The sequence below is a fragment of the Papio anubis genome, chromosome 4 (assembly GCF_008728515.1).
Source record: "Papio anubis isolate 15944 chromosome 4, Panubis1.0, whole genome shotgun sequence".
NCBI classification, from domain to species: Eukaryota; Metazoa; Chordata; class Mammalia; order Primates; family Cercopithecidae; genus Papio; species Papio anubis.
In genome coordinates, this window is record NC_044979.1 from 147,233,989 (window position 1) to 147,258,885 (window position 24,897).

Here is a 24,897-nt window from a genome sequence, read left to right on the forward strand (position 1 = left end):
TTCTGAGAGGTGACTGACGGCATCTCACTGCGGTTTTAATTTGCATTTTCCTCATGACGACGTTGAGCATCTGTTCACGTGCAGACTTGCTGCTCTTTGGGGAAGTGCCTGTTCACATCTTTTGCCGATTATTTATTGGGTTATATGTTTTCTTAATGAGTGCTGAGAGTTTTTTGTATACTCCAGATGCAAATCCTTTATATGTTATCCTAATGTATATATAAAATGTATTTATATGTACGTTGCCAGTGTTCTCTCCTCGTGCATGACATGTCTTTTCATTCTCTTAATGTCTTTTGAAGAGCAGACATTTTTAATTTTGATTAAGTCTAACTTACCAGTCTTTTATTGAGTGTGCTTTTGCTGTCGTATCTAAGAAATCTTTACCTAACCCAAGTTCACAAAGACTGTCTCTGTTTTTTTTCTTGTAGAAGTTTTATAGTTGTTTTAAAATTTACATTTGTGTTCATGATCCATTTTGAGTTTTTGTTTTTGTTTTTTTTGTATATGGTGCAAAGTCTGGATTGACTCTTCTTCATTTTTTATTGCATACGAAGGTCCAGTTACTCCAGCATCAAGATTATCCTTTTTTACCGAATGGTCTTTTGCATCTTTGTCAGCCTGCTAGGATTTTAATTGGAATTACGCTGACTCTACAGATCATTTTGGGAATAATTGACATCTTAACAATATGGAAACTTCTAATGTATGAACAATTTATCTCAGCAATGTGTTCTCATTTTCAGTGTGCGGGTGGGTGTCAGAGGCGTTTGAACCAGAGTGATTCCATCTTGAATAAGGACTGGGTGAAATAAGCCTGAGACCTATGGGACTGCTTTCCCAGAAGGTTAGGCGTTCATAGTCACAAGATGAGATAGGAGGTCCACACAAGATGCAAGTCACAAAGACTTGGCCGATAAAACGGGTTGCAGTAAAGAAGCTGGCCCCAAACCCACCAAAACCAAGACAGCCATGAAAATGACCTCTGGGGCCAGGCGCGGTGGCTCACGCCTGTAATCCCAGGCACTTTGGGAGGCCGACGGGCAGGATCAATAGGGCCAGGAGATCGAGACAATCCTGGCTAACACAGTGAAACCCCGCCTCTACTAAAAATACAAAAAAAAAAAAAAAAACTAGCCGGCGAGTGGCGCATGCCTGTAGTCCCAGCTACTCGGGAGGCTGAGGCAGGAGAATGGTATAAACCCAGGAAGCCGGAGCTTGCAGTGAGTTGAGATCCGCCACTGCACTCCAGCCTCGGCAACAGAGCAAGACTCTGTCTCAAAAAAAAAAAAAAAAAAAATGACCTCAGTCAGCTAAGTACAGTGGCTCAAGTGCCTGTAATCCCAGCACTTTGGGAGGCTGAGGCAGGCAAATAAATCATGAGATCAGGAGTTTGAGAACAACCTGACCAACATGGTAAAACCCTGTCTCTACTAAAAATACAAAAATTAGCTGGGCATGGTGATGCGTGCCTGTAGTCCCAGCTACTCAAGAGGCTGAGGCAGGAGAATTGCTTGAACCTGGGAGGCGGAGGTTGCAGTGAGCCAAGATCGCGCCATGGCACTCCACCCTGGGCGGCAGAGCGAGACTCCGTCTTTAAAAAAAAAAAAGAAAAAAAAAAAGAAGTGACCTCTGGTCGTCCTCACTGCTCGTTATACTGTAACTATAATGCATCAGTATACGAAACGACACTCCCACCAGTGCCATGACAGCTTACAAATGCCATGCAATGTCAGGAAGTTACCCTATATGGTCTAAACGGGGGAAGAACCCTCAGTTCTGGGAATTGCCTACCCCTTTCCCAGAAAACTCATGAATAATCCACCCCTTGTTTAGGATATAATCAAGAAATAACTATAAGTGTTAGTCAAGCAGTCCATGTCACTGCTCTGCCTATGGAGTAGACATTCTTTTGTTTCTTTACTTTCCTAATAAACTTGCCTTCACTTCACTGTAAGGACTCACCTCGAATTGTTTCTTGTACGAGATCCAAGAACGCTTTCTTGGGGTCTAGATTGAGACCCCTTCCTGATAACATAGGTATTTCACATCAGGATTTATCCCAAGTATTTTAGATTTTGATATTATTATAAAAGGTTTTTGTTTTTATGTTTAATTTCTGTTGCTACTATATAAAAACAATTCATTTGTATATTGATCTTTTTATTTTGCAACTTCGCTAAACTCATGTGTGAGTTCCAGTAGCTTCTTAGTACTGGATGATGATATTATCTGTAAGTACACTTACAATGATATTATCTGTAAGTACACTTGGACTTCCACTTATCCACACTGGATGCTTGTGAAGTTCCTTGTTCTTGTGTTATTTCACTAGCTAGAACCTCCAGGATGATGCTGAATACAAGCAGTGAGAGTGAACATCCTTGTCCTGTTTCAGATCTGAGGGAAAAGCATCCAATCTTTAGCCATTAAGTGTGGTATTCTCTGTACGTCATTCATAGATACCCTTTCTCAGGCTGAGGAAGTTCTCTTCTAATCCTAGTTTGCTGAGAATTTTTCTTTTCTTTTTTTTTTTTTTTTTTTGGAGGAATGCCTGTTGGGTTTGATCAGATGCTTTTTCTGCATTTATTGAGTTGATTATATGGTTTTCCTTTTGTACTTTGTTAATATATGGAATTACTTTGATTTTCTAGGGTTAAACCAACCTTGTATTCTTAGGATAAACCCCATTTAGTCATAATACATTATCCTTTTTATATGTTACGGGATGTGAATTGCTAACCATTTTGTTTTGAAGTTTTGCATAAATATTCCTTAGGGTTGTTCCATAGTTTTGGGGTGGGCTTGTAATGTCTTCTGATTTGTATATCATAGTAATGCTGGTCTCACAGAGTGAGTTGGAAAGCATTCCTCCTCTTCAATTTTCTTAAAGAGTTCATGTGGAATTCTTGATTAAAACAAACTGGAAAAAAAGAGTTAATGTAGAATTGATATTTTCTTCTTTAAATGGTTGATACAATTCATCAGCAAACCCATTGAACCCTGAAGTTTTCTTCGTGACGTTTTAGCTACACATCAATGTCTTGATAGACATAGGGTTATTCACATTATCTTTTTATTTTTTGGTGAGCTTTAGTAGTTTGTATCTTTAGAAGTTTGTCCATTTTATCTGTTTTCAAAGGTATTGGCATAAAGTTATTCATAATTTCTCTTACTATCTTTTTAACATCTGTAGGATCTGTAGTGCTGTCACCTTTCTTGTTCCTGATGTTAGTAATTTGTCTCTTCTCTTTTATTCCAGGTCAGTCTGGCTAGAAACAGCTTTTGGTTTTATTATTTCTACTGCTTTTTTGTTTTCTTTCACCAATTGTTGCTTTGATCTTTATTTTCTTTCTTCTGCTTACTTTGTCTAATTTGCCCTTCTTTAGTTCTTAAAGGGCAGAGCTGAAGTCTCTGATTTGAGACCTTTCTTCTTTTTTTAATGTGGACATTCAGTGCTATAAGTTTCCCCCTAGTTTCTGCTTTAGTGGCATCCCACAAATTCTGATATTTTGTTTTTATTTTCATTCAGTTCAAATCACTTACTAATCTCCCTTTTTTTTTCTTCTTTGATCTATGGGTTATTTGGAAGTGTGTTAGTTTCCACATTTTTTGAAAATCTACAGATGCCATTGTAGTCAGCTGAACATTCTCAGAATGGTCTGAGATCCTTTCTACTTTTTTTGGAAACTGGAGATCTCAGTTCTATAAGTTTCACCCTAGGTTCTGGTTTAGTGGCAGTGGCACAAATCTCGGCTCACTTTGCAACCATCTGCCTTCCCGGTTCAAGTGATTCTCCTGCCTCCTACCTCAGCCTCCCAAGTAACTGGGATTACAGGCATGTGCCACCACACTGGGCTAATTTTTGTATTTTTAGTAGAGACAGGTTTTCACCAGGCCAGGCTGTCTCAAACTCCTGATCTCATCCACCTGCCTTGGCCTCCCAAAGTTCTGGGATTACAGGCGTGAGACACTGGATCCGGCCACATTTCTTGAAATTTGTTTTAAGGTCCATCCAGAATGTTACTGCCTTGGTAAATGTTGTGTGTGTACTTGAAATCTGTGTGTATCCTGTGTCCCACTGGAATGTGCTATATTGATGTCACGTAGCTGACATTTTTAATAATGTTTGCAAAGCTTCTATATCCTTGCTAATTTTCTGTCTTCCTGTTCTATCAATTATTGATGGGAGAACATTGACACCTCTGACTATAATTACAGGTTTCTCTATTCCTTCTTGCATTCCAGTTTTTGTTTCATATATAACCCTTTTATCATTATGAAATGACCTTTATTGCTCGTAATATTCTTTGCTCTGAAATCTTTGTCTGATACAGAGTTGCACTATCAATGAGTAACCTTGGATATATCATGGATTTGGTTCCGGACCACTGTGATTAAGCTAATATCACAATCAAGCGAGTCCCATGAATTTTGTTTCCCAGCACATACAAAAGTTCTGTTTATCCTGTACTGTAGTCCATCAAGGGTACAATAGCATTATGTCTTTAAAAAACCATGTACATGTCCTGATTTTAAAAATACTTTATTGCTAAAAAATGCTAACGATCACCCGAACCTTTAGCCAGTTGTAATCTCTTTGCTGGTGGAGGTTCTTGCTTTCATGGTGATGGCTGCTGACTGATCAGGGTGGTGGTTGCTGAAGGTTGGGGTGACAGTTTCTTAAAAACACCAACTCACACATGTAATCCCAGCACTTTGGGGGGCCAAGGCAAGTGGATCACTTGAGGCCAGGAATTCAAGACCAGCCTGGCCAACATGGTGAAACCCCGTCTCTACTACAAATACAAAAATTAGTCAGGTATGGTGGCATGTACCTGTAATCCCAGCTACTTGGGAGGTTGAGGCACAAGAATCGCTTGAACCTGGGAGGTGTAGGTTGCAGTGAGCTGAGATCCCGCCCTTGCACTCCAGCCTAGGCAACAGAGCATGACTCCATCTCAAAATATTAATAAAAAACACCTATGAAGCTGGCCACATTGACTCTTCCTTTCATGAAAGATTTCTCTGTAGCATGCAATGCTCTCTACTGCCATTTTGCCTACAGTAGAACTTCTTTCAATCTTGGAGCCAATCCTCTCAACCCCTCAAACTGCTTTATCAACCAAGTTTATGTACTTGGCTGTCATTTTTCAACAATGTTCACAGTATTTTCACCAGGAGCAGATTCCAACTCAAGAAGCCACTTTCTTTGGTCATTCATAAGAAGCGGTTCCTCATCCATTCAAGCTTGATCATGAGATTGCAGCAATTTAGTCACATCTTAAGGCTCTGCTTCTAATTCTAGTTCTCTTGCTATTTTCACCACATCTGTCCATCTTCCTCCACTGACATCTTCTTGAACCAAGTCATCCATGAAGGCTGGAACCAGCTTCTGCAAACTCCTGTTAATGGTGATACTTTGACCTCCTCCTGTAAATCACTAATGTTCGTAATGGCATCTAGAATGACGACTCCTTTCGAGAAGGTTTTCAGTTGACTTTGGCCAGATGCATTAGAGGAATCACTACCTATGACAACTATAGCCTTACAAAATGTATTTCTTAAATAATAACACTTCAAAGTCAGTTGTTGCTTGATCTAGGGGCTGCAGGATGGATGCTGTGTTAGCAGTCATAGAAACAACGTTAGTCTCCAGCATCTCCATCAGAGCCCAGTAACTAGTTGCATTGTCAGTGAGCAATAATGTTTTGAAAGGAGTTTTGTTTTCTGAGCAGGAGGTCTCAACAGTGGGCTTAAAATATTCAGTGCACCCTGCTGCATCTGAACAAATGTGCTGTCATCCAGGCTTTGTTGTTCCGCTGTTAGAGCAGAGAGAGAGAAGACTCAGCACCGTTCATAAGGGCCCCAAAGGCTCACTTACCATCCTGAAAATCTCCATATTAGCAGTAAGGCTGTTCTGCTTTCTTATCATTCACGTGTTCATTAGAACAGCCCTTGTGATTTCCTTTATGAACTTCTCCCTTGCAGGCTAGCTGTTTGGTGCAGGAGACCTAGCTTTTGGCCTGTCTCAGTTGTCAACATGCCTTCCTCATTACACTTAATTATCTCTAGCTTGTGATTTAACGTGAGAGACACGTGAGTATTCTTTCACTGAATGCCTAGAGGCCATTCTAGGGTTATTAACAGGCCTGGTTTCAATGATGGTTGTGTCTCAGGGAATGGGGAGGCCCCCAGAGAAGGAGAGAGATGGGGGACAGCCAACCGGTCAGCAGAGTAGTGAGAGCACATGCACTTTTCTTTTTTTTTTTTTTTTTTGAGACGGAGTCTCGCTCTATCACCCGGGCTGGAGTGCAGTGGCTGGATCTCAGCTCACTGCAAGCTCCGCCTCCCGGGTTTACGCCATTCTCCTGCCTCAGCCTCCCAAGTAGCTGGGACTACAGGCGCCCGCCACCTCGCCCGGCTAGTTTTTGTTTTTGTATTTTTTAGTAGAGACAGGGTTTCACCGTGTTAGCCAGGATGGTCTTGATCTCCTGACCTCATGATCCGCCCATCTCGGCCTCCCAAAGTGCTGGGATTACAGGCTTGAGCCACCGCACCTGGCCCACACGCACATTTATCAGTTAAGTTTGCTATCTTATGGGCACTGTTTGTGGCGCTCCGAAACAATTAAAATGGTGATATCAAAGATCACAGATGACAGACTACCATAACAGATATATTAATAATGAAAAAGTTGGATATATATGTGACACAGACATGAAGCAAATTCATGCTTTTGGAAAAATAGTGCTGACAGACTTGCCAGACACAGACTTTAAACTTGTGAAAAATGCGGCGTCTGTGAAGCACAGTAAAGCAGCGTGGGAAGAAGCGAGGTGTGGCCACCTGAACACAGGGTGAATTGGCTTCTGTGAGTGTGCCCTATCTGCTTTACGTTACTGTTAATCTACTATGTCTTCAAGTTAAAATGTACTTCTTAAAAGCAGGATATAGCTGAGCGTGAAATCTGACAATCTCTGCCTTTTTTCTGGGGTGTTTAGGCCATTTACGTTTAACTTGATTACTACTTTGATTAGATAAGTCTATCATCTTGTTACTTGTTTTCTGTCTGTCCTGTCTGTCCTTTTGTTCCTTTTTCTTCCCTCTTTTTCTGCCTTTCTTGGAGCTCCTGTGTCTCCTTTTTTGATTTGTTAACTGTATTTCTGACAGGTTGTGTTAGGATTTAGGGTGTAGATCTTTTAACTTAACACACTTATCCTTAAATGATGCAACACCACCTTACGTGTAGTGTGAGAACCTGACAGTCACGTACTTCCAGTCTTCTCCTTCTTGCCTTAGTCCTCTGCTTGTAATATGTTTTATTTATGCACATGATAAACCCCACAATACTTTGTTTTTGTTTCTGGTTAGTCAGTTATCTTTGAAAGATATGTAAATAAAAAAATAGTTGTAAATGTGTATGTCTGCACATGCAGCTCCCACCCCTCATTCATGGAAGGAGTAGGGGTGTTCTTCCTTCTTCTTGTGTAGGCCCATGATTGTTTTTATTTTTATTTATTTTTTGAGACAGAGTCCCCCTCTGTCGCCCCAGGCTGGAGTGCAGTGGCGTGATCTCGGCTCACTGCAACCTCCACCTCCCGGGTTAAAGCGATTTTCCTGCCTCAGCCTCTCAAGTAGCTGTAATTACAGGATGTGCCACCACACCTGGCCAATTTTTGTATTTTTAGTAGAAACAGGGTTTCACCATGTTGACAAGGCTGGTCTTGAACTCCTGACCTCAGGTGATCCACCCGCCTTGGCCTCCCACAGTGCTGGGATTACAGGCGTGAGCCACCGCGCCCGGCCTGCTGTGTAAGCCCCTGTTTGCATCCTCATTTTCCTTCTGTCTGAAGAGCTTTGTTTAATATTCTTGCAGTGTGAATCAGCTGCTTTTGGATATTTTAATTGCACACCTGAAGAAGTCTTTATTTGGGAGGAGATATTTCCACTGGGTGGAGAATTCTGGGCTGTTTTTTGTCCCTCTGTACTTTACAGAGGTGATCTCACTGTCTTCTTAATTCCAGTGTTTCCTCCGAGAAGTCTGCTGTCATCCTTGTTGTCGTTCCTCTGTAGGTCAATTGTCTTTTCTTCCTCTGACTGCTTTTAAGATTTCATCTGTACTACTGGTTTTGAGCAGTTTGATTATGGGGTACTTTGATGTCGTTTTTCCCTTTTTTTTTTTTTTTTTTTTTTTGGTGGTGGTTGGGGTTCTTTGAACTTCTCAGATCTCTCAGTTTACACTTTTCCACACATTTCAGAAAAATGGGGCCATTACTTTTTCAAGACTCTTTCCCTGTGCCCACCATTAGTGACCAGTCCTTGAATAACATCACTGCAGAACTCAGTGGCTTGTGGCTTCTGAGGTCAGGAGTCCAAGTGTGGCTGAGCTGGCTGTCTGCTCAGGGATCTCCCCAGCCACAGTCCTCTTGGCTCTGCTGGGGAAGGTCCCACGTCCAGGTGCACCCATGTGGCTGTCAGAAGGATTCTGTTTCTCATGTGTGGTTGGGCTGCCGGGCTTGGTTCCTACGGCAGCTCCTTGCCACATGGGCAGCTCACCCACAGCAGCTGGCATGTCAGAGCTCCAAGAACCAGGGTGGGAGCCACAGAAGTCACGGCTGCCGTGGCACGATTGCAGAGGGGACAGCCAGCACTTGCGCCACACTTTCCATCAGCTGTAAGTCACACGGAACGGCTGGTGCTACTGCAGGTGATGCCTGGAGGTGGGGCCATTTCAGAAGTGCCACCAGCCCACCTCCGGGACTCCTGCCCCATGTGCGTCAGGCCACGTGACGTCACCCCACAGCCCACACCCAGTGTGCTGCTGCTTTATATTTATCTGTTTTTTTCCTTGTTTGTATGCGCTTTCCTTTCTTTTTCTCATCGGTTTCATCTCGGACGGTTTCCGTGGTTGTATCTGCAGGTTCACTGATCTTGCTTCCACGATATCTGACCTGGCGTGGATCCGTCCCCCACCCTTGTTGTCTTCATCCTTAGAAGGTCAATTTGGCTCTTTTTGGTCGCTTTTATGTCTGTCCTTAGCTTTTTGGGCATATGGAGCAAAGTTACAGTGACTTAAATGTGATCTGCCGCTTCTGACGTCAGGTCAGCCCTAGGTTGGTTTCGCTCGGCTGATTTTCTCTTTGTTGGGTGCTGCGAGGGTGTGTGTGCGTGTGTGTGTGCGCGTGCCTGTGCATGCACGTGCGCATGTGTGTTCCTGTAAATATTCGTGAGCTCTGTTCGGAGACACAGTTCAGGTACTTGGAAACAGCCTGGTCCTCTGGGTCTTGGTTCAGTAAGTGTGAGGTGGGTGCAGGGCAGCATCCGTCTGTCTGGGGCTCACACCTCCCCTTGCTGAGGGGTGCCCATCTCAGTGCTGTGCCCCAGAGCCGCCTAGTTCGCAGGCTTTCCCGCAAGGCTGCTGGAGACAGGCGCTGCTTCAGCCCAGTGTGAGCTTCAGGTGCCGTTTTCTGGTTTTTTCTCTCTGATGCTCCAGGTTTTCTCAGCCTCTCACTGAGCACTCCAGGGAACTCAGCCCTCTCTGTGCCCCGGCTCCAGCTCCAGCTCCAGCCCTGTCCTTCAACTCAGGTCCCCGAGGCCCTGCCTGGGCCGTGATCAGTCTCCCCGGGCTCACCCCGTCTCTCAGGGCCCGCCACCCTTCCTGACTGAAAACTGTTGTTTCACATTTTATGCCTCATATTCTGGCTGTTTCAGATGGCAGGTGCATCTGTCCGTGTGGCTCTGTCTCGGCCAGACGCTGCCAGCAGCCCTCTGAGATGGGAAAATAGACATTTTGTCTCCATTTTACATTCAGGAAACTTCAGGAAACTTCAGCTCAGAGACAAACTGATGGGCCCCGGGGCCCATAGCAGATAAGAGGGGCAGCCTTCCAGGAGGGCGGGCCTGCATCTCCAGCCCTCCCCACACCACATCCCCAGTATCACATTGCCCTAAGCATGGCACTCCTCGAAACATCACCCCCAGCGGCGTGGGCCTTGCCTGGGCGGGAGGTGAGAAGGCGCAGAGGCCACTGATGTCCTCTCCTCTCCTCCTCATTCGGCTACAGCTGGAAGGGGCGGTGCTGTCTAGCCTGGGCTCAGGAGAGGAGGACCCCACACCCAGGCCGGGCTCAGGAGGGGAGGAGCCCACACCCAGGTGGGGCCCAGGGAGCCACTGGGCGCCGGCAGTGCTGCAGCTCCTCCCTCCTCACCCGCGTGCCTGAGCTGAGCACCCGTCCCGCCTGCCCGCCGTGTGCCCTCTTCCCTTAACCTTCACTGTGCTCTGTGCTCCTGCTGCCCTCGGAGCCAGTCCCTGTCTTTTAACCCACACTCAGCCCCCTCTCCCTCCTTCTCCATCCCCGCCACCTCCTCTAACTCATCCCTGTGGCCTCCATGCCCTTCTGTGGCCCTTATAGCCCCCTGTGGCAGATGCCACTCACAGCAGGGGCTGCGCAGGCCACCCCACCCTGCGCCGGCGCCCCACTCCCTCCGCTGCCCTCCGGCTGCGGCTGCAGGAGCAGCTGTGTGTGGCTCTAAAGCAGAGCGCCTGTGTGCGAGGGGGAGCTGTATAAATAGAATAATAATAATAATAATTGTTGGTTTGGGATTTTTCTGCGACTGCTGGGGTGCCTGGCCTTGCCCGCCCCGCCAGTCACTCTTGAAGGAAAGGTCACCCTCGCGGGGAAGATAAACCCCAATAACGCTGGTATAATTAGCACAGGCAGTATTTAGATGCTTTCCTCGGTACAATTAGGCAGGAATAATTGGCTGAGCTATTTTCCCCGTGCCGGACACACTTTTTGCCAGCTTCCGTTCTTTGGAACTTCATGCTGGGACATTTGTTCTCAGCGTTCTGTCCAAGCTGTCCTGACCCAGTTGCCGCCAGGCCCTGGGCGCGGTGCTCGCATGGCAGCATCTGCGAGGCCTCCTTTGGGCCCGGCTTCATCGCCTCCCGAGGGGCACCGTAGGGACGGGGGTGCAGAGAGATTTGGGAGCTGAGGGCCACACAGCAGGGTGTCCAGGGTCAAACCTGGACCTCCGGACCAGGAGCTCTGAGGAGCTGAGCTGGGCTGGGCCAGGGGCCAGGGGACATGTGCAGGGTGGGGCTGGGCCGGTCATGGGCATCCATGAGGGAGTGAGGCCGTGAGCAGGGGAGTCAGGCATGGGCTAGAACAAGTCCTGTGGCCAGCCTGGAGGAGGAGTCCCTCGGCGGAGGTAACAGACCAGAGGCGGGAAGCTTGCTGTCTCCCTCCTGAGAGCAGAGACAAGCCAGGCAGTGACTATCAGGACGCAGTGGTGGCTGCTGCTCCGCAGTCACCCTCGGGCCATGGATGTGCACAGGCACAGACTCCTGTGCAGAGCCCCGCTGTGACGTGTGAGGCTGCCAGGGGTCCTCGGTATCCCGGTCTAACGTTGTGTAGACCACAGTAGCACCAGCCACTTTCACGCTGCACCCGGCAGGCTCAGCACAGTCGACGTTATCACTCCCGACCTGTGGGATACAGATCACTGCCGCCAAGTCATGAAACTGGGCCGGGACCGTGCTGACCTCTAACCCTGGGGCCAGGACCGCGCTGACCTCTAACCCCGGGGCGGGGACCGCGCTGACCTGTAACCCCGGGGCCAGGACCACGCTGACCTCTAACCCCGAGGCGGGGACCGCGCTGACCTCTAACCCCGGGGCCGGGACCACGCTGACCTCTAACCCCGGGGCGGGGACTGCGCTGACCTCTAACCCCGGGGTGGGGACCTGTAACCCCGGGGCGTGGACCGCGTTGACCTCTAACCCCAGGGCGGGGACCGCGCTGACCTCTAACCCCGGGGCCGGGACCGCGCTGACCTCTTACCGGGCGAGGGACCGCTTAGTTCTTCTAACTCAAAGTGGGACCGTGACTCGACTCTAACCCCGGGCTGGACTGCTTCTATCTTCTAACCTGGGGCGTGGGACCAAGGCCTGACCTCTAACCCCAGCCAGGACCACACTGGACTCTAACCCCAGGAAGGGGACCGTGGTTGACTCCTAACCCCAGGGCCGGACCTACAAGGGATTCCTCTAACCCCGGGCGGGACCGTGGTTGACCCCTAACTCCCGGGCCGGGACGGCGCTTGACCTCTAACTCCCGTATGGGACCACGCTGACCTCTAACCCTGGGGCCGGACCACCACTGACCTCTAACCCCGGGCGGGACCGCTGGACTCTAACCCCTCGGGCGGGGACCTGTAACCCGGGCGCGGGACCACACTGACCTCTAACCCCGGGCCGGACCCGCTGACTCCCAACCCGGGGCAGGGACCGCGGGTTGACCTCTAACCCCGGGCTTGTTCGCACAAGGACTCTCTAACCCCGGGCATGGACCAGCTGCCTGACCTCTAACCCTCGGGCCGGGACTCAAGGCTGACTCCTCTAACCCCGGCCAGACCGCGGCTGGACCTCTAACCCCCAGCAGCACCTGCAGGGGTGAGGGCACACATTACCCAGGTCTATCATCTCTGGACCCTGACGCCGTGGTCCAAGGCCTTCAGCCCCTCAGACTCTTTAGGGGAGCGAGGGTGGCCCTGGCCGTGGAGGCTCATGCAGAGCCGTGTGCACAGTGAGACTGCCCAGTACTGTTCACAGGCGCTCAGATGGGCACCGCAAAGACCCGTGGACAGACAGAGCTGTGCCCCACCTGGGATTTGCACAAGCCCAACCTGGGTGCCCTGGCCACTGGGTGCCGAGGGGCATGGGCCTGTGTCTCACACCTCAGCAGCAGCCCTGTGGTGGCCTCAGTAGGCTCTGCTGTGGCCACCTGACCAGCGCCACCCAACCCCCACCAGGTGGCTGAGCTCGCGCTGTGACCCACGCCCGGTGTCTGTGGTGCCACCAGCCAAGCTGCCAGCCATGACACCAGCGTGGCACCCCAGGACATCTGGGGCAGGTAGGCAGGCAGCATCGGCCTCAGCAGCCCACGGGGGGCTTCCCACAGAGTGTCCAGAGATGCTCCAGGCAGACGGGCAGACAGGGGCCCGGGCAAGACGCCCGAGGGTTGCAGGCCAGGTGGGTAAGGATTGGTGCTTGCGTGTGTCCACAGTGCTCATCGGCCTGTCTCAAAGCTATTCCGCCCTTGCAGATATAACTTAGATATACTTTTTTCCTAATTACAAATATGCAGCATATAGAACAATCTGGAAAATGCAGAGAACCATGAGTCACTTTCCATGCCAACACTCCGAGTTAACCGCCGTTAGCATTTTGATGATTTTCTAAGGGTCCTTTTGCACTGTGTGTGGGTGTGTGTGTCGTGTTGCAGTGTGAACTTGCAGGGTTTCTCACCCCTGAAGTTCAAGGCTGACTCTCAGTGGACGCAGCTGAGTCTTCTCCCCAGCTCGCCCCACGTGTGCATGAAAGTGCCTGGGATGCGTCAGATTCTCAACTTGAGAAGCCCAGAGTGTCTTTTGAAGCTGAAAACACTTTGATTTCCTTACAGCCTCAAGACAAAAAAAATCTCTCCTTGCCTGGCTTTGAGAGCAGGTGTCTTCTACAAGCAAGGTTCACAGGGACCTGCGGCTGCCCTGGCAGAGGCCAGCCAGGCACGTCCATCTCCTCTCCCGCGGGTCCTGGTGGGGGAGCCTCTGTGGGAAGCCTGGGGGCTACGGGCAGGGCCTGGCAGACAACCAGTCCCGCTTCAGTGAGGTGGGGATGAGGCCGGGAACAGCTCATTTTCCAGTAGAGGCCATCCGGTGGCGCTAGGGCACGGGGCAGCCGCCGTCCCCGTGGCCCGGGGTCATGTGGGCACAGGGTTTCCTCATCCCACTGTGCTCAGCGTCTCCCCCGAGCCCGGTGATTTTACGCACCTGACTTGGTTAGTCTTCTCGGCCGTGCCGAGTTGCAGACCGGGCTCAGAGAGGCATTTCCATGTGCCCAGGGTCACGCAGCTTCCTGGTGGCCAAGCCGAGGTTAGAAGCTAGGTCTGGTGGGTGTGAAAGCCCCCGATGCCGGCAGCTCTGCCCCGAGGCCCACACAAGCAGGTGGAGTAAGAGGGGAGGCGTTGGGGCCAGCAGTGCTCAAGTCAGGATGGAGCCGTTTATCTGGAAGGTCTGTCGAGGGCGTGTGGTGGCGGCTGGGAGGTGGTGGCAGGCTGACTGCCTGCTATTTGCCTGCAGTGTCTATGCCCAGGAGAGGGAGCAGCCCCGGGTCAGGACCCAGCTGCAGGGTACCCCATCCTCATGGACCTTGCTTCCTGCCCTCCCTCCCCTGACAAATGGGCTCCCAGCATAACTTCCCCCGAGGGCTCCTGTCCTCTCCCCACACACAGCCCTGCTCGGGAGCGGAGCTTGCAGCACCAAGGACAGGAGGACTGGGCTTCAGGGAAGCAGGCGCCTGGAGCTGTGTCCAGTTAGGCGCGTGGCGCTTGCAGATCTGACCATGGAATGTTCATGCGTCCCCTGGCCCAGCAGCTGCAGCTTCTCATCTGGAACAAGGGGGTGCTTCTCCCAGGAAGGCCAGTGGGAGCAGGGATGTGTCTAAGAATGCCTGGGTGCTCTGTCCTCACGTTGAACCCTGATGCCACAGCCCCAGCCTCTGTGTCCTCACGATGAACCCTGATGCCACAGCCCCAGCCTCTCTGTCCTCACGATGGCCTCTGATGCCACAGCCTTGGCCTCTGTGTCCTCACGATGGCCCCTGATGCCACAGTGGCCTCTGTGCCCAGGCCAGTCTCCAGCCCAGTGAGGTCTGTCCTGGGAAAAGAGAGAAGCAAGACAGATGTCGGCCTTGCCCTGTGGGGCCAGGGCACAGGCAGGAATCCCACTCGGGGTTAAGACACTGCAGTCACCCCTCTGGGTTCTGTGCACTGGCCCCTCCAGGAGCCAGGGTCCCCCGTGGCCGTGGCATCCCGGGAGAGATAGGCAGGGAGACGCTGGCACCCTGTCGTGTAGCTTGTCCTTTTATCTGCTTCACAGGCTCTTTCACTGTGCAATTTCCTAAAGTTTTGGTGAGGCCCATTTATCCATTTTAATTTTATTCTATGGATCGTGCTTTGGTGTTGAGTCTCAGAGCTCTGCCTCATTCAGATCCTGAAGATTTCTTTTTTAAAATAATTCTGTGTTTTACACGTAAGTTCATGATACAGTTTGAGTTAAATTTTATATGAGGTGTGAGGTTTCAGTCAAAAAGAATTTTTTTTAACTACGTATGTCCAGCTGCTCTGGCACCAGCTGTAGCAAAGACAAGACTGTGCTTCCTCCACTGAAGCGCCTTTGTGACTCTTTTGTGACTTTTCTGTATCAATTAATAGGATCATTTGTTGTTTGCTCTTTAACCTGTTGATAGAGCAGATTACATTGATTTTTCAAATACCAAACTAGCCGTGTACACCTAAACTAAGTCCCACGTGGTCACGGTATAATATTCTTTGTTAGAAAGTGGCCTGGACGTGTCTGTGGGTCTGTTTCAGGTTCCTCTGTTCTGTTCCACTGGTCTCCACATCTCCCCTCCAGCGCTGCCCCAGCCGTGTCTGTCTGACGTAGGAGCCGTGTAACGCTGTGCTGTAGCTGTACAGTTCTCAACATCAGGAAGGGCAGTTCCTCCACTCTTCTTTTTCGGAATTGCTTTCCGTATAAATTTTAGAATAATCTTGTATATCTCTACCAAAAAAAAAAAAAATCATGCTGGCCAGGCATGGTGGCTCATGCCTATAATCCCAACACTTGGGGAAGCCAAGACAGGAGGATTGCCTGAGCCCAGGAGTTCGAGACCAGCCTGGGCAATATAGGGAGACCCCATCTCTACAAAAAACAGCCATGAGTGGTGGTGCACACCTGTAGTTCCAGCTACTTGGGACATTGAGGCAGGAAGATTGCTTGAGGCTGCAGTGAGCCAAGACCGCACCACTGCACTGCAGCCTGGGTGACAGAATAAGACCCTGTTTCAAAAATATGTATTTATACTGAGGTTTAGATAGCAATTACATTAAAACCAAAGATCAAGTTTGGAAACATTGATGTATTTACTATGTTGAGTCTTCCAGTTCATAAACATTGTATCTATTTATGCAGACATTCTTTTGATTCCTTTCATCAGTATTTCCTGACTTTCTGCAGACACGGTGCAAGTTTTTGTTAGATTTATACCCAAGTATGTAAGATGTTCTGTAAATGGTATTGCCTTTTAATTTTGCTTTTCACTGGTTTGCAATTGCTTTATAGAAATGTGGTTGATTTTTGCATGTTCATCTTATTTCCTGCAACCTTCGTGAACTCACTTAGTGTTTGAGGAGTTTTCCGCAGATTGCTCAGGGTTTTCTACGTGGGCCGTCACGTCATTTGCGAGTAGGGACAGTTCGTTTCTTTTCCAGTCCCTGCGCTGCTGTTTTCCTTTTCTTACCTTCATGCCCTGGCGTGAGGGGCTCCTGTGCTGGGTTGAGGATGAGTAGGGTAAGCCAGCTCCCCGCTGACCAAACGAGGGAAGGCAGCCAGGCTCTTCCGCGAAGCAGTGTGAGCTGAGGGTTCTTCCTGGAGGACTTTGCCTTGATTCCTGCTTTGCAAGAGTTCCCTTCAGGAATGGAGATTAAATGTTGTCAAATGCTTTGTGTCAACCGGATCATAGCATTGTTTTTCTTTAGCCTGTTGATAGGGCAGATAACATTGATTGATTTTCAAATTTGAACTAGCCTTTGTTTTACACCTCCACTGAATCTTACTTGGTCAGGGTGTGATACTCTTTTTTGTATATTACTGGATTCCATTTGTTAGTATTTGTTGAGTATTTTTGCATCCAAGTTCACGAGAGACTCATACTTATTTTTCTGCGTGTGCTCACTATCCTTGTTGGTTTCAGAACAAGGTTAATAGTGGAAAGGTGTTTCCCTGTCTTTTGTTAACTGAAAAGGGATTGTGTAAAATTGGTATTAATTCATATTTAATGTTCAGTAAAACTGTCCAGTGAAACCATCTGGGACTGGAGATTCTGAGTAGCATTTTAATTACAACAAACTTGATTTATTTAATGGTTATAGGACTACCGAGGCTGTCTATTTTATCTTGGCACGTTTTGGTAGTCTGTGGTTCTCCAGGAATCCGTCCAGTTCTTTATGAGCATCAAATTTCGTTGTCATATTTTTTATTGTTATTTTAATAGCTTCTGGATCTATTATAATACTTCCATTTCATTTCTGATATTGGTCATTTCACTCTTCTCTTTTTAATCTTTGGCAGCTTTGCTAGGGGTTTATCAATTTTACTGTTGTTGGTCTTTTTAAAAAAATTTTGAGACAGGGTCTCACTCTGTTGCCCAGGCTGGAGTGCAGTGGTGTGATCACAGCTCACTACAGCCTCAAACTCCTAGGCCCAAGTGATCCCGAATAGCTGGGGCTACAGGTGCATGCCACCACACCTGGCTGATTGATTGTAGAGATGGGATCTCACTGTGTTGTCCAGGCTGTTCTCAAACTTCAGGGCTCAAGCAATCCTCTCACCTTGGCCTCCCAAAGTGCAAAGATTACAGGCATAAGCCCCTGCTCCTGGCCGGCCTTATTGCTATTTTTTAAAGAACAGTTTTTGGTTTTAAGAACTGTCTTTTGTTTTCCCGTTCATTCCTACTTTTATTATTTCCTCCTCCTGCTTCAGGCTTGTTTTGGCCTTCGTTTCTTAAAGTAGGAATTTAGAGAATTGATTTGAGATCTTTCTTCTTTTCTGATAGAGGCATTGAGTGCTGTCAGTTTCCCTCTAAGCACTGCCTTGGGTGCATCCGGCAAATTTTATTATGCTGTATTCTTGTTTCCATTCTGTTCTTTTTTATTTCCTTCGAGGCATCCCATTTGACTCGTGGATTACTTTGAAGTGTGCTGTTTAATTTCCAGGCACTTACCCAGTTTTCCTGTTTTCGCTGACTGGTTTCTGGTTTTGATGTCCACTGGTGTGGCCTCCACCTCTTCATGCCACCCCACAGATGAACAGGATTCACATAACTTCCCAGTATCTCAAAGTAGCATCGTTTCCATTTCCTGCATGTTTTCTCATTTTAATGCATTATTTCAGCTTTGCTTGTTTGAGCCAGGACTCAGGGCTTCTTTCATTCCGTCTCTAGCTTCCTCCCCTCGAGTTTCCCTATTCATGGAGTTGCTCTTGGACCCTCAGCCGCAGGGAGTCTTGCTCTCGAGAGGAATCCCGCACACCTCCCCCTTGGCCTCCGAGCCCCACCACATCCTGCGGTTGGTGGTGTGTGGAGAGAGGCGCTGTCTCTGCTCTCCAAGTGCCTCGTCAGCCCGCACTCCTCCCTCACTCCGTGTCTGTTGTCCGTGCCCCCTGGGACACCACGGGGCTCAGCTCAGGGGATGGTAGGACCAGCGCTTAGTAAGGCCCCGCAGCCCCGGTCACTGTATGAGCACTGCACAGAGACCTGCTCACGTGGCAGAGCTGGAATGGAGGCCGGGCATGCACTTCCCGGCCCATGTGTTCCACAGACAAGCTGCAGAGGCCCCCGACCCTCCAGGGCAGGCCCGCTCTGCTTCCAGAGGGGCAGCTGAGCCCCAGGCCAGGCCAGTCAGGGTCTGGGCTGGAGTGCAGTGGCCACAATGGACACTTGAGAGTGTCTTCATTAAGAGCGAGTGTCTCAGTCTCCCCCAGGGCACCCGCCAGCCACACGGCCGCTGTATGTGCCGACTAGACAGGTGGCAGCTTGGGCCGGCCAGACAGAAGGGAGAGGAAGCCACAGCCAGCAAGCACGCCGCCCCATAAATATTTCCAGCCACAGCCAACGTGTCTCACTGGCAATTTGCTTTTTAAAAAATTGCGCTCTAATTTTAAGTGAGCAGCCCCTAATTACAGTGATTTACGAGGTACCTGGGGACTGTGTGATATTTCAACATGGCAGAGGGCTGAGCAGAGATGGATGGGCCAGGTGCCACTCATTCAGCAGGTCCTGCTAATGCCAGAGTGCCGCTGAGGGTGTTGGACTGAGGCGGCCCCTCCCAATGCAGCCGGGTACGCTGGGGGAAACAGAGTCAGAGGTGGGGCGGCCCCTCCCAGTGCAGCCGGGTATGCTGGGGGAAACGGAGTCAGTGAGGCGGCCCCTCCCAGTTAAGACCGGGTACGCTGGGGGAAACAGAGTCAGTGGGGCAGCCCCTCCCAATGCAGACGGGGTACTCTGGGGGAAACGGAGTCAGAGGTGGGGCAGCCCCTCCCAGTGCAGACCGGGTACACTGGGGGAAACGGAGTCAGAGGTGGGGTGGCCCCTCCCAGTGCAGACCAGGTACACTGGGGGAAACAGAGTCAGTGAGGCGGCCTCTCCCAATGCAGACCGGGTACGCTGGGGGAAACGGAGTCAGAGGTGGGGCGGCCTCTCCCAATGCAGACCGGGTACACTGGGGGAAACAGAGTCAGTGAGGCGGCCCCTCCCAGTGCAGACCGGGTACGCTGGGGGAAACGGAGTCAGAGGTGGGGCGGCCCCTCCCAATGCAGACCGGGTACGCTGGGGGAAACGGAGTCAGAGGTGGGGCGGCCCCTCCCAGTGCAGACCGGGTACACTGGGGGAAACAGAGTCCGTGGGGTGGCCCCTCCCAATGCAGACCAGGTACGCTGGGGGAAACGGAGTCAGTGGGACGGCCCCTCCCAATGCGGCCGGGTACGCTGGGGGAAACAGAGTCAGAGGTGGGCTGCAGGGCGGGTTGACTTGTTCGCAGGGGGCTGGTGTTTTGCAAACACTGGGTCTGCCTTTGTGTGGGGCTTGAGCTAGGAGAGTAGTACTGGTCACTCCTGCCTTTCCCTGTCCACCCCCACCCTAACCTGGAGGGCAGTACGGAATCTTAGGGCATCATTCTTCCAGAGCCACTTGAGGCCAGCAGAGAGGAGGTGCTGTAGGAGCCGTGGGTGGGCGTCCCGGCCTACCATTGGGAGCAGCTGTCTCGCTGACACTGGCAGGGTGCACCTGTTTCAAATAAAGAATGATCAGAGCTCATGCCTGTAATCCTCACCTCGTGGGAAACTAAGGCAGGAGGCTCACATCAAGACAGGAGTTTGAGACAAGCCTGGGCAACAAAGCTGAAGTCTGTCTCTAAAAAAAAAAAATTTAAAAATTAGCCAGGTGTGATGGCACATGCCTGTAATTCCAGCTGCTCAGGAGGCTGAGGGGGGGGTCACTTGAGCCCAGGAGTTCGAGGCTGCAGTGAACCATGATCATGCCACTGCACTCCAGCCTGGATGACAGTGAGACTTGTCTCTAAAAAATATATATTTTTTTAGAAAAGAACGGCCAGGCTCCCAAAGCCTGCCAGCCTCTGAGGGCCAGGGAAGGTGGGTGCCTGGAGAACAGCTGTTCTTCGGTCCAGCCTGGCCGGAGTCTGTACCTCAGTGCTCCAGGCCCAGCCAGGTTGCCAGCCCCGGATTGGGAGGAGGGCGAAGGTGCAGGCTAAGGAGACTTCTTCCCACACTGCCTCCCACCCCTGCCCGGCAGCTGCAGGAGAATCAGCCCCTCTGACATTTAGGGGGAGAAATTCAGAATCAAGAGCAGAAGGCAGAAATGAAAGGATTTTCTCAGTAAAAGGTCAGAGTGGTTTCTCTTGTTTTTGTTTAAAAATGGTTTGTGTTGAACTATGACAAGGCCAAATGTATTAAGGCAGCAGGAACAGGGGGAGGGCAGGGGGACGGCTCCTGAGAAACAGGAGGTGCAGGAACAGGCCAGGCAGCAAGGTGGAGCGGGGGGCGGCGCCATCAGGGCCGGGCCCAGCTCAGGTCCCGGTGGACAGGGAGCTGCCAGGATGAAGCTGGGTGCAGCCAGGCTGCCCTGTGGCTCCTGGGGAGGGTTCCCAGAGGGCTGCCTGCCAGAGGAGTGCTTTACAAGAGTTTCCTGAGCTCTGATGCACACACATGCGGCTCACCCTCAAGTCTACGGTTCCGTTCTTCCCGGCACATCCAGTGTGCAGCCGCTACCACAGTCTAACTGTGGCGCCTTTCCACCGGCCCTGAGCCCTGATGTGCCCCTCCAGGACATCCCCTAGGCGTGGAGTTGTGCCGACTCGTCTTTGTGTCTGGCTGGGCATGTTTTGGGGGTTTACCCGCGTGGCAGCATGTCTCAGAGTTCAGCTGTATGAAGCAGTGTTGACGGGTAAACCCGGTTTTCTGTCTCCGACGGTTGAGGGCTGGTTCCACTTCCCATCTGTTAGGGATGGGATCGTGTTGCCGGGGACATCAGCGCTCAGACCCCCTGGCTGGGCACGCGGGCACGTGCTGGGCCCATGGACTCTGCGTTCAGCTCTTTGAGGAGCCGCCAGCTGTTTGCAGGGGCAGCCCCACACACGCCCCCACCACCGACGCGGAGGGTCGGATTCCCCTCCACCCAGCAGCTTGTGCTGTTTGCTCTCTGTGGCCGTCGGCGTGAGGCGGGTCCGTGTCTCGCTCAGTGCGGTTCACATTTCCCCGGTGCCCGGCATCCTGGCATGAGCTCGTTGGCCATGTGTGGCTCTTCTCTGGAAAGATGTTCAAGGGCCCCTTAGTTGGGCCCTGTCCTCTTTATGGTGGAGTTGTGGGAGTTCGGGCATATTCTGGGTTCGGGACTTTTCAGGGACGTGGTTTGAGAGGGAGCTTTCTGGTGGGCTGAGTTTGTGTCCTGCCTGACCTGGGGCTGTGTGGGACACCTGCCAGCCCTGTGGACAGTCAGGGCCTGGGTGCCCACTGGGGCAGAACCAGCCAGCAGGCACCTGGGCAGATTTGGGCATCAGCAAGAAGTCGTTCCTGGTGAGAGCTGTCTGGAGACCGAGCACCCTGGCTTGGGAAGCAGGGGTCTCCCCGTATTTGGGAGTGTGTGTGTCACAGGTGTGTCCCCTCCCACCTGCGGCATCTCTGCTGTGGTCTCCAGAGTGGGAAGTGGGTCCATGCCAGAGCCCTCTGCCCTGTGCCGACCGGGGTGGGGCTGGCTCTCGGGGGCAGCTGGGGAGGGAGAGAGATGACCAAGTCCCTGCTCAGAAGGGCCTCTGTCCACTCCCCACAGCCCAGGATGGTGGCACAGCAGCTCACTCAGACCTGCTGCATGACCTGAACCCTGTAGGTCCTGCCTTGTGTCCCCTGGCACCTGCCGTGCTGTCTGGAAGCTCCTGGTCACCAGGCCATCTCCTCCTTGCCCGTTCTCCAGTTACAGGAGGCTGCCCTCTGGGCTGCAGAACCCACAGAGCCAGACCCCGCCTGGCCCCAGCACCCCCTCACAAGTGGGGAAACCTAGGTTGTGGGGCCCCAGGCAGTCTGGAAGGCATTGCGGGACTTGCCCAGGGCGTGGGGTCCTCCAGCCTCAGTGGAGAGTGGCACTGGGGCCAGTCACAGGTACGTAGACAGGTGCTGGAGCCCCCCAGGCAGAGGAGGGAAGGGCGAGGCAGCAGCGCCTTGGGTGGGCACACCCCGCAATGCCTGGGACCCCCAGCTGCCTGTGCACATGACAGTGTAGACGACAGAGACCCTGCCCTGGGTTAATTCAGTCCCTTTAGGTGACCTGGAATAAGGCCTGGCAGGGTTAAGGACACATCTATCCCTGTCCAGGTCCTCAGGCCAAGGGAAGCCCCCATGGCTGGAGGGGCTGTGTAGGGAGGGAGGGGAGAGGGAGAGAGGCCTGCCAGGCTGACCGCTGTCCTGTCTCTTACCTGCCCCACAGGCCACCAGCCCCTCGGGCTCCAAGATGCAGCTGCTGGAGACGGAGTTCTCGCACACCGTGGGCGAGCTCATCGAGGTGCACCTGCGACGCCAGGACAGCATCCCCGCCTTCCTCAGCTCGCTCACCCTCGAGCTCTTCAGCCGCCAGACCGTGGCCTAGCCTGCAGCCGCTCCGCTCGGCCGGACCTGCGGGTCCCCTGCCCCGCTAGCCACAGGCTGGGTGCACGTCCTGCCTCTCCAGCCCCGCGGCAGCGGTATGACTGACAGACACGCCGAGACCTACGTCAGACTTCTGCTGGGGTGGCCAGCACCCTCCCCACGTGCAGACGCTGTGTGTCCCGGAGCCTGGTGTGCAGGCGTCGGCTGCCAGCCCAGGTTCCTCACCTTGTGAAATAAAGTCTTCTCCCCCAGACAGTCCACCCACCCTGTGTGTCTGTGGCCCAGCCCTAGCAGGGTGGGAGGGAGGAGCGGAAGGAGCTCTGTTAGCACACCACCATCCGTAGCCCAGCGTTGCGGGGGTCAGGCATCTCCACTCAGGGAATGCACAGCCAGCGCACAGGTGGCAGCTGGGACCAAGGGTGGCCGGGGTGCCCTCCCCACCACCATGGGCTGAGGCCCCTCCGCTTAGCAGCTTCCAGCTCTGCCTCGAGGCCGGGCCCCAGCTCCGGGGCTTCCCTTTGCTGATGGAACCCGGACGGAGGCACGGGGGTTGGGGGGACTGTCTTCACAGATAAGGGCACATCGAGGGGAGACTGCCCTCTGTGCCCGTCACTCCAGGGCCAAGGGAGGGCCTGGACCCGGCTGGCAGCACCAAAGCCAGGGGCGTGCGGTGACTCCACCCCACAGGGCAGATGGAGCACCTGGCCCTCGAGGCTGGAGAGCGAGTCCCCTCCACTCGGCTCGGCAGCCCCGGCCTTAGAGGTACAGGTGCCCCTGTCTGAGCCCAGCAGAGGGGAGCCGGTGCAGCCAGGGGAACGGCCTCGCTGCAGAGACGCCGCTGCTGAGACGAGGGAGACCTGAGGCAGGGGCCAGGGGAGGAAGGACCGGGGAGGGTGGCCCCTGCCTCCTGCCTGCGAACTGTGGGCCAGGGCCATGCCCAGGGCTGCCGCCTCCACCCAGACTTCTCAAGGGCGAGGCAGCTCCAGCTCTGCCATCCCCGCCTCACCCGCTACTTTCCACTCCCAGCACCCCCCGCCCACCATTAGAACGCCAGCTCCACAAACCCCACTCGCAGCACCCCCCGCCCACCGTTAAAGCACTCCACCAGGCTCTGCAAACCCTTCATGAAAGCCCTTTTCCTCCAGGTCTCGGGGAAAGTTGGGGGGACTGTCCTCTAAGTGGCCCACTGGGAGAGATGGGTTTGAGACAGGAAACCCCGCAGCCTTGAGACAGGAAGCCCCTGATTCCTCCTGCATGTCCTCTCCCAACCCCCCAACGTCACCGTTCAGTGTTGGCTTCTGTTCCTGGGCACAAAGGGTTTGATGGAGGGGTCCTCGGAGGCCCGTGGGGTTCAGCTGCACGAGGCTTTGTGCGGGACGCAGGCTGTGCAGACAAGAGGAGAAGTGAGACGTTTCCATGTCAGGCAAAGGCTGTTCTGCTCTGGCTCGGCCCCTGGACACACATGTGCCTCAGACAGACACGGCCCCGCCAGAGCTGGGCAGCCACTGGCTCTCACACTGAAACCAGGAGCCCCAGACTGCCCGGCCCCATCGCAGCCCTGGTCTCAGCTGAGCACACCGGGGCCCACGCAAGATGCTGCTCCCACGGCCACAGATGATCAGAACGGGTGCCCTGGTCTAGCCTTTGGGCTGTCCTCCGCCAATACCCCCCAGGCCAATCCCAGGGTCCTGGCACCCCAGCCCCCACCACCCTGCTTTCCCCATCACCATTCCTGCCAAGCCACAGCCTGAGCGCCGAGGTGCCTGTTCCCACCCACTCTTTCACTGCCAGCAGCCCCGGTGACGGCCCCCCGACACACTCATGGAGCTGGGGTTTCCAGGACCGAGCCCCACTCAGCTGGCCCTTCAGGACCAGGGAGCCAGCACCACCCTGGCTGTGAACACAGAGGGGCAGGGGTCGGTTCTTGTCAAGGCAATTTAGGAGATGGGGTCTGACTGGGCCCTGAAGGCGGGTGGGACCCCAACAGGTGAGAAGCGGGGAGAGGATGGGCCCAGAGGCTGGAGGTCAGGGGCTGTCCTGGGGGAGGACAGAGGGCTGGGCCCTCAGGCAGAACAGAAGCCCGCAGCCTCTGCCCTGGGGGCAGCAGGAGGAGTGGTCCCTGGTGGGT

At 52.4% G+C, this 24,897-nt stretch overlaps 1 protein-coding gene across 20 annotated transcripts in view; it reads left to right on the plus strand.

Annotated features, from left to right (window-relative positions):
• MAD1L1 (mitotic arrest deficient 1 like 1) overlaps positions 1-23,024 on the plus strand; it is a 414,177-nt gene extending 391,153 nt beyond the window's left edge. For all 20 annotated transcript variants that reach the window (XM_003895654.5, XM_017956539.3, XM_017956540.3 and 17 more), the window contains one exon: positions 22,612-23,024. In XM_003895654.5, the coding sequence (XP_003895703.1) occupies positions 22,612-22,770 (159 nt within the window). In that variant the 3' untranslated portion in view covers positions 22,771-23,024. The remainder of the gene's footprint in view (positions 1-22,611) is intronic.
• The last annotated feature ends 1,873 nt before the right edge of the window (positions 23,025-24,897 follow it).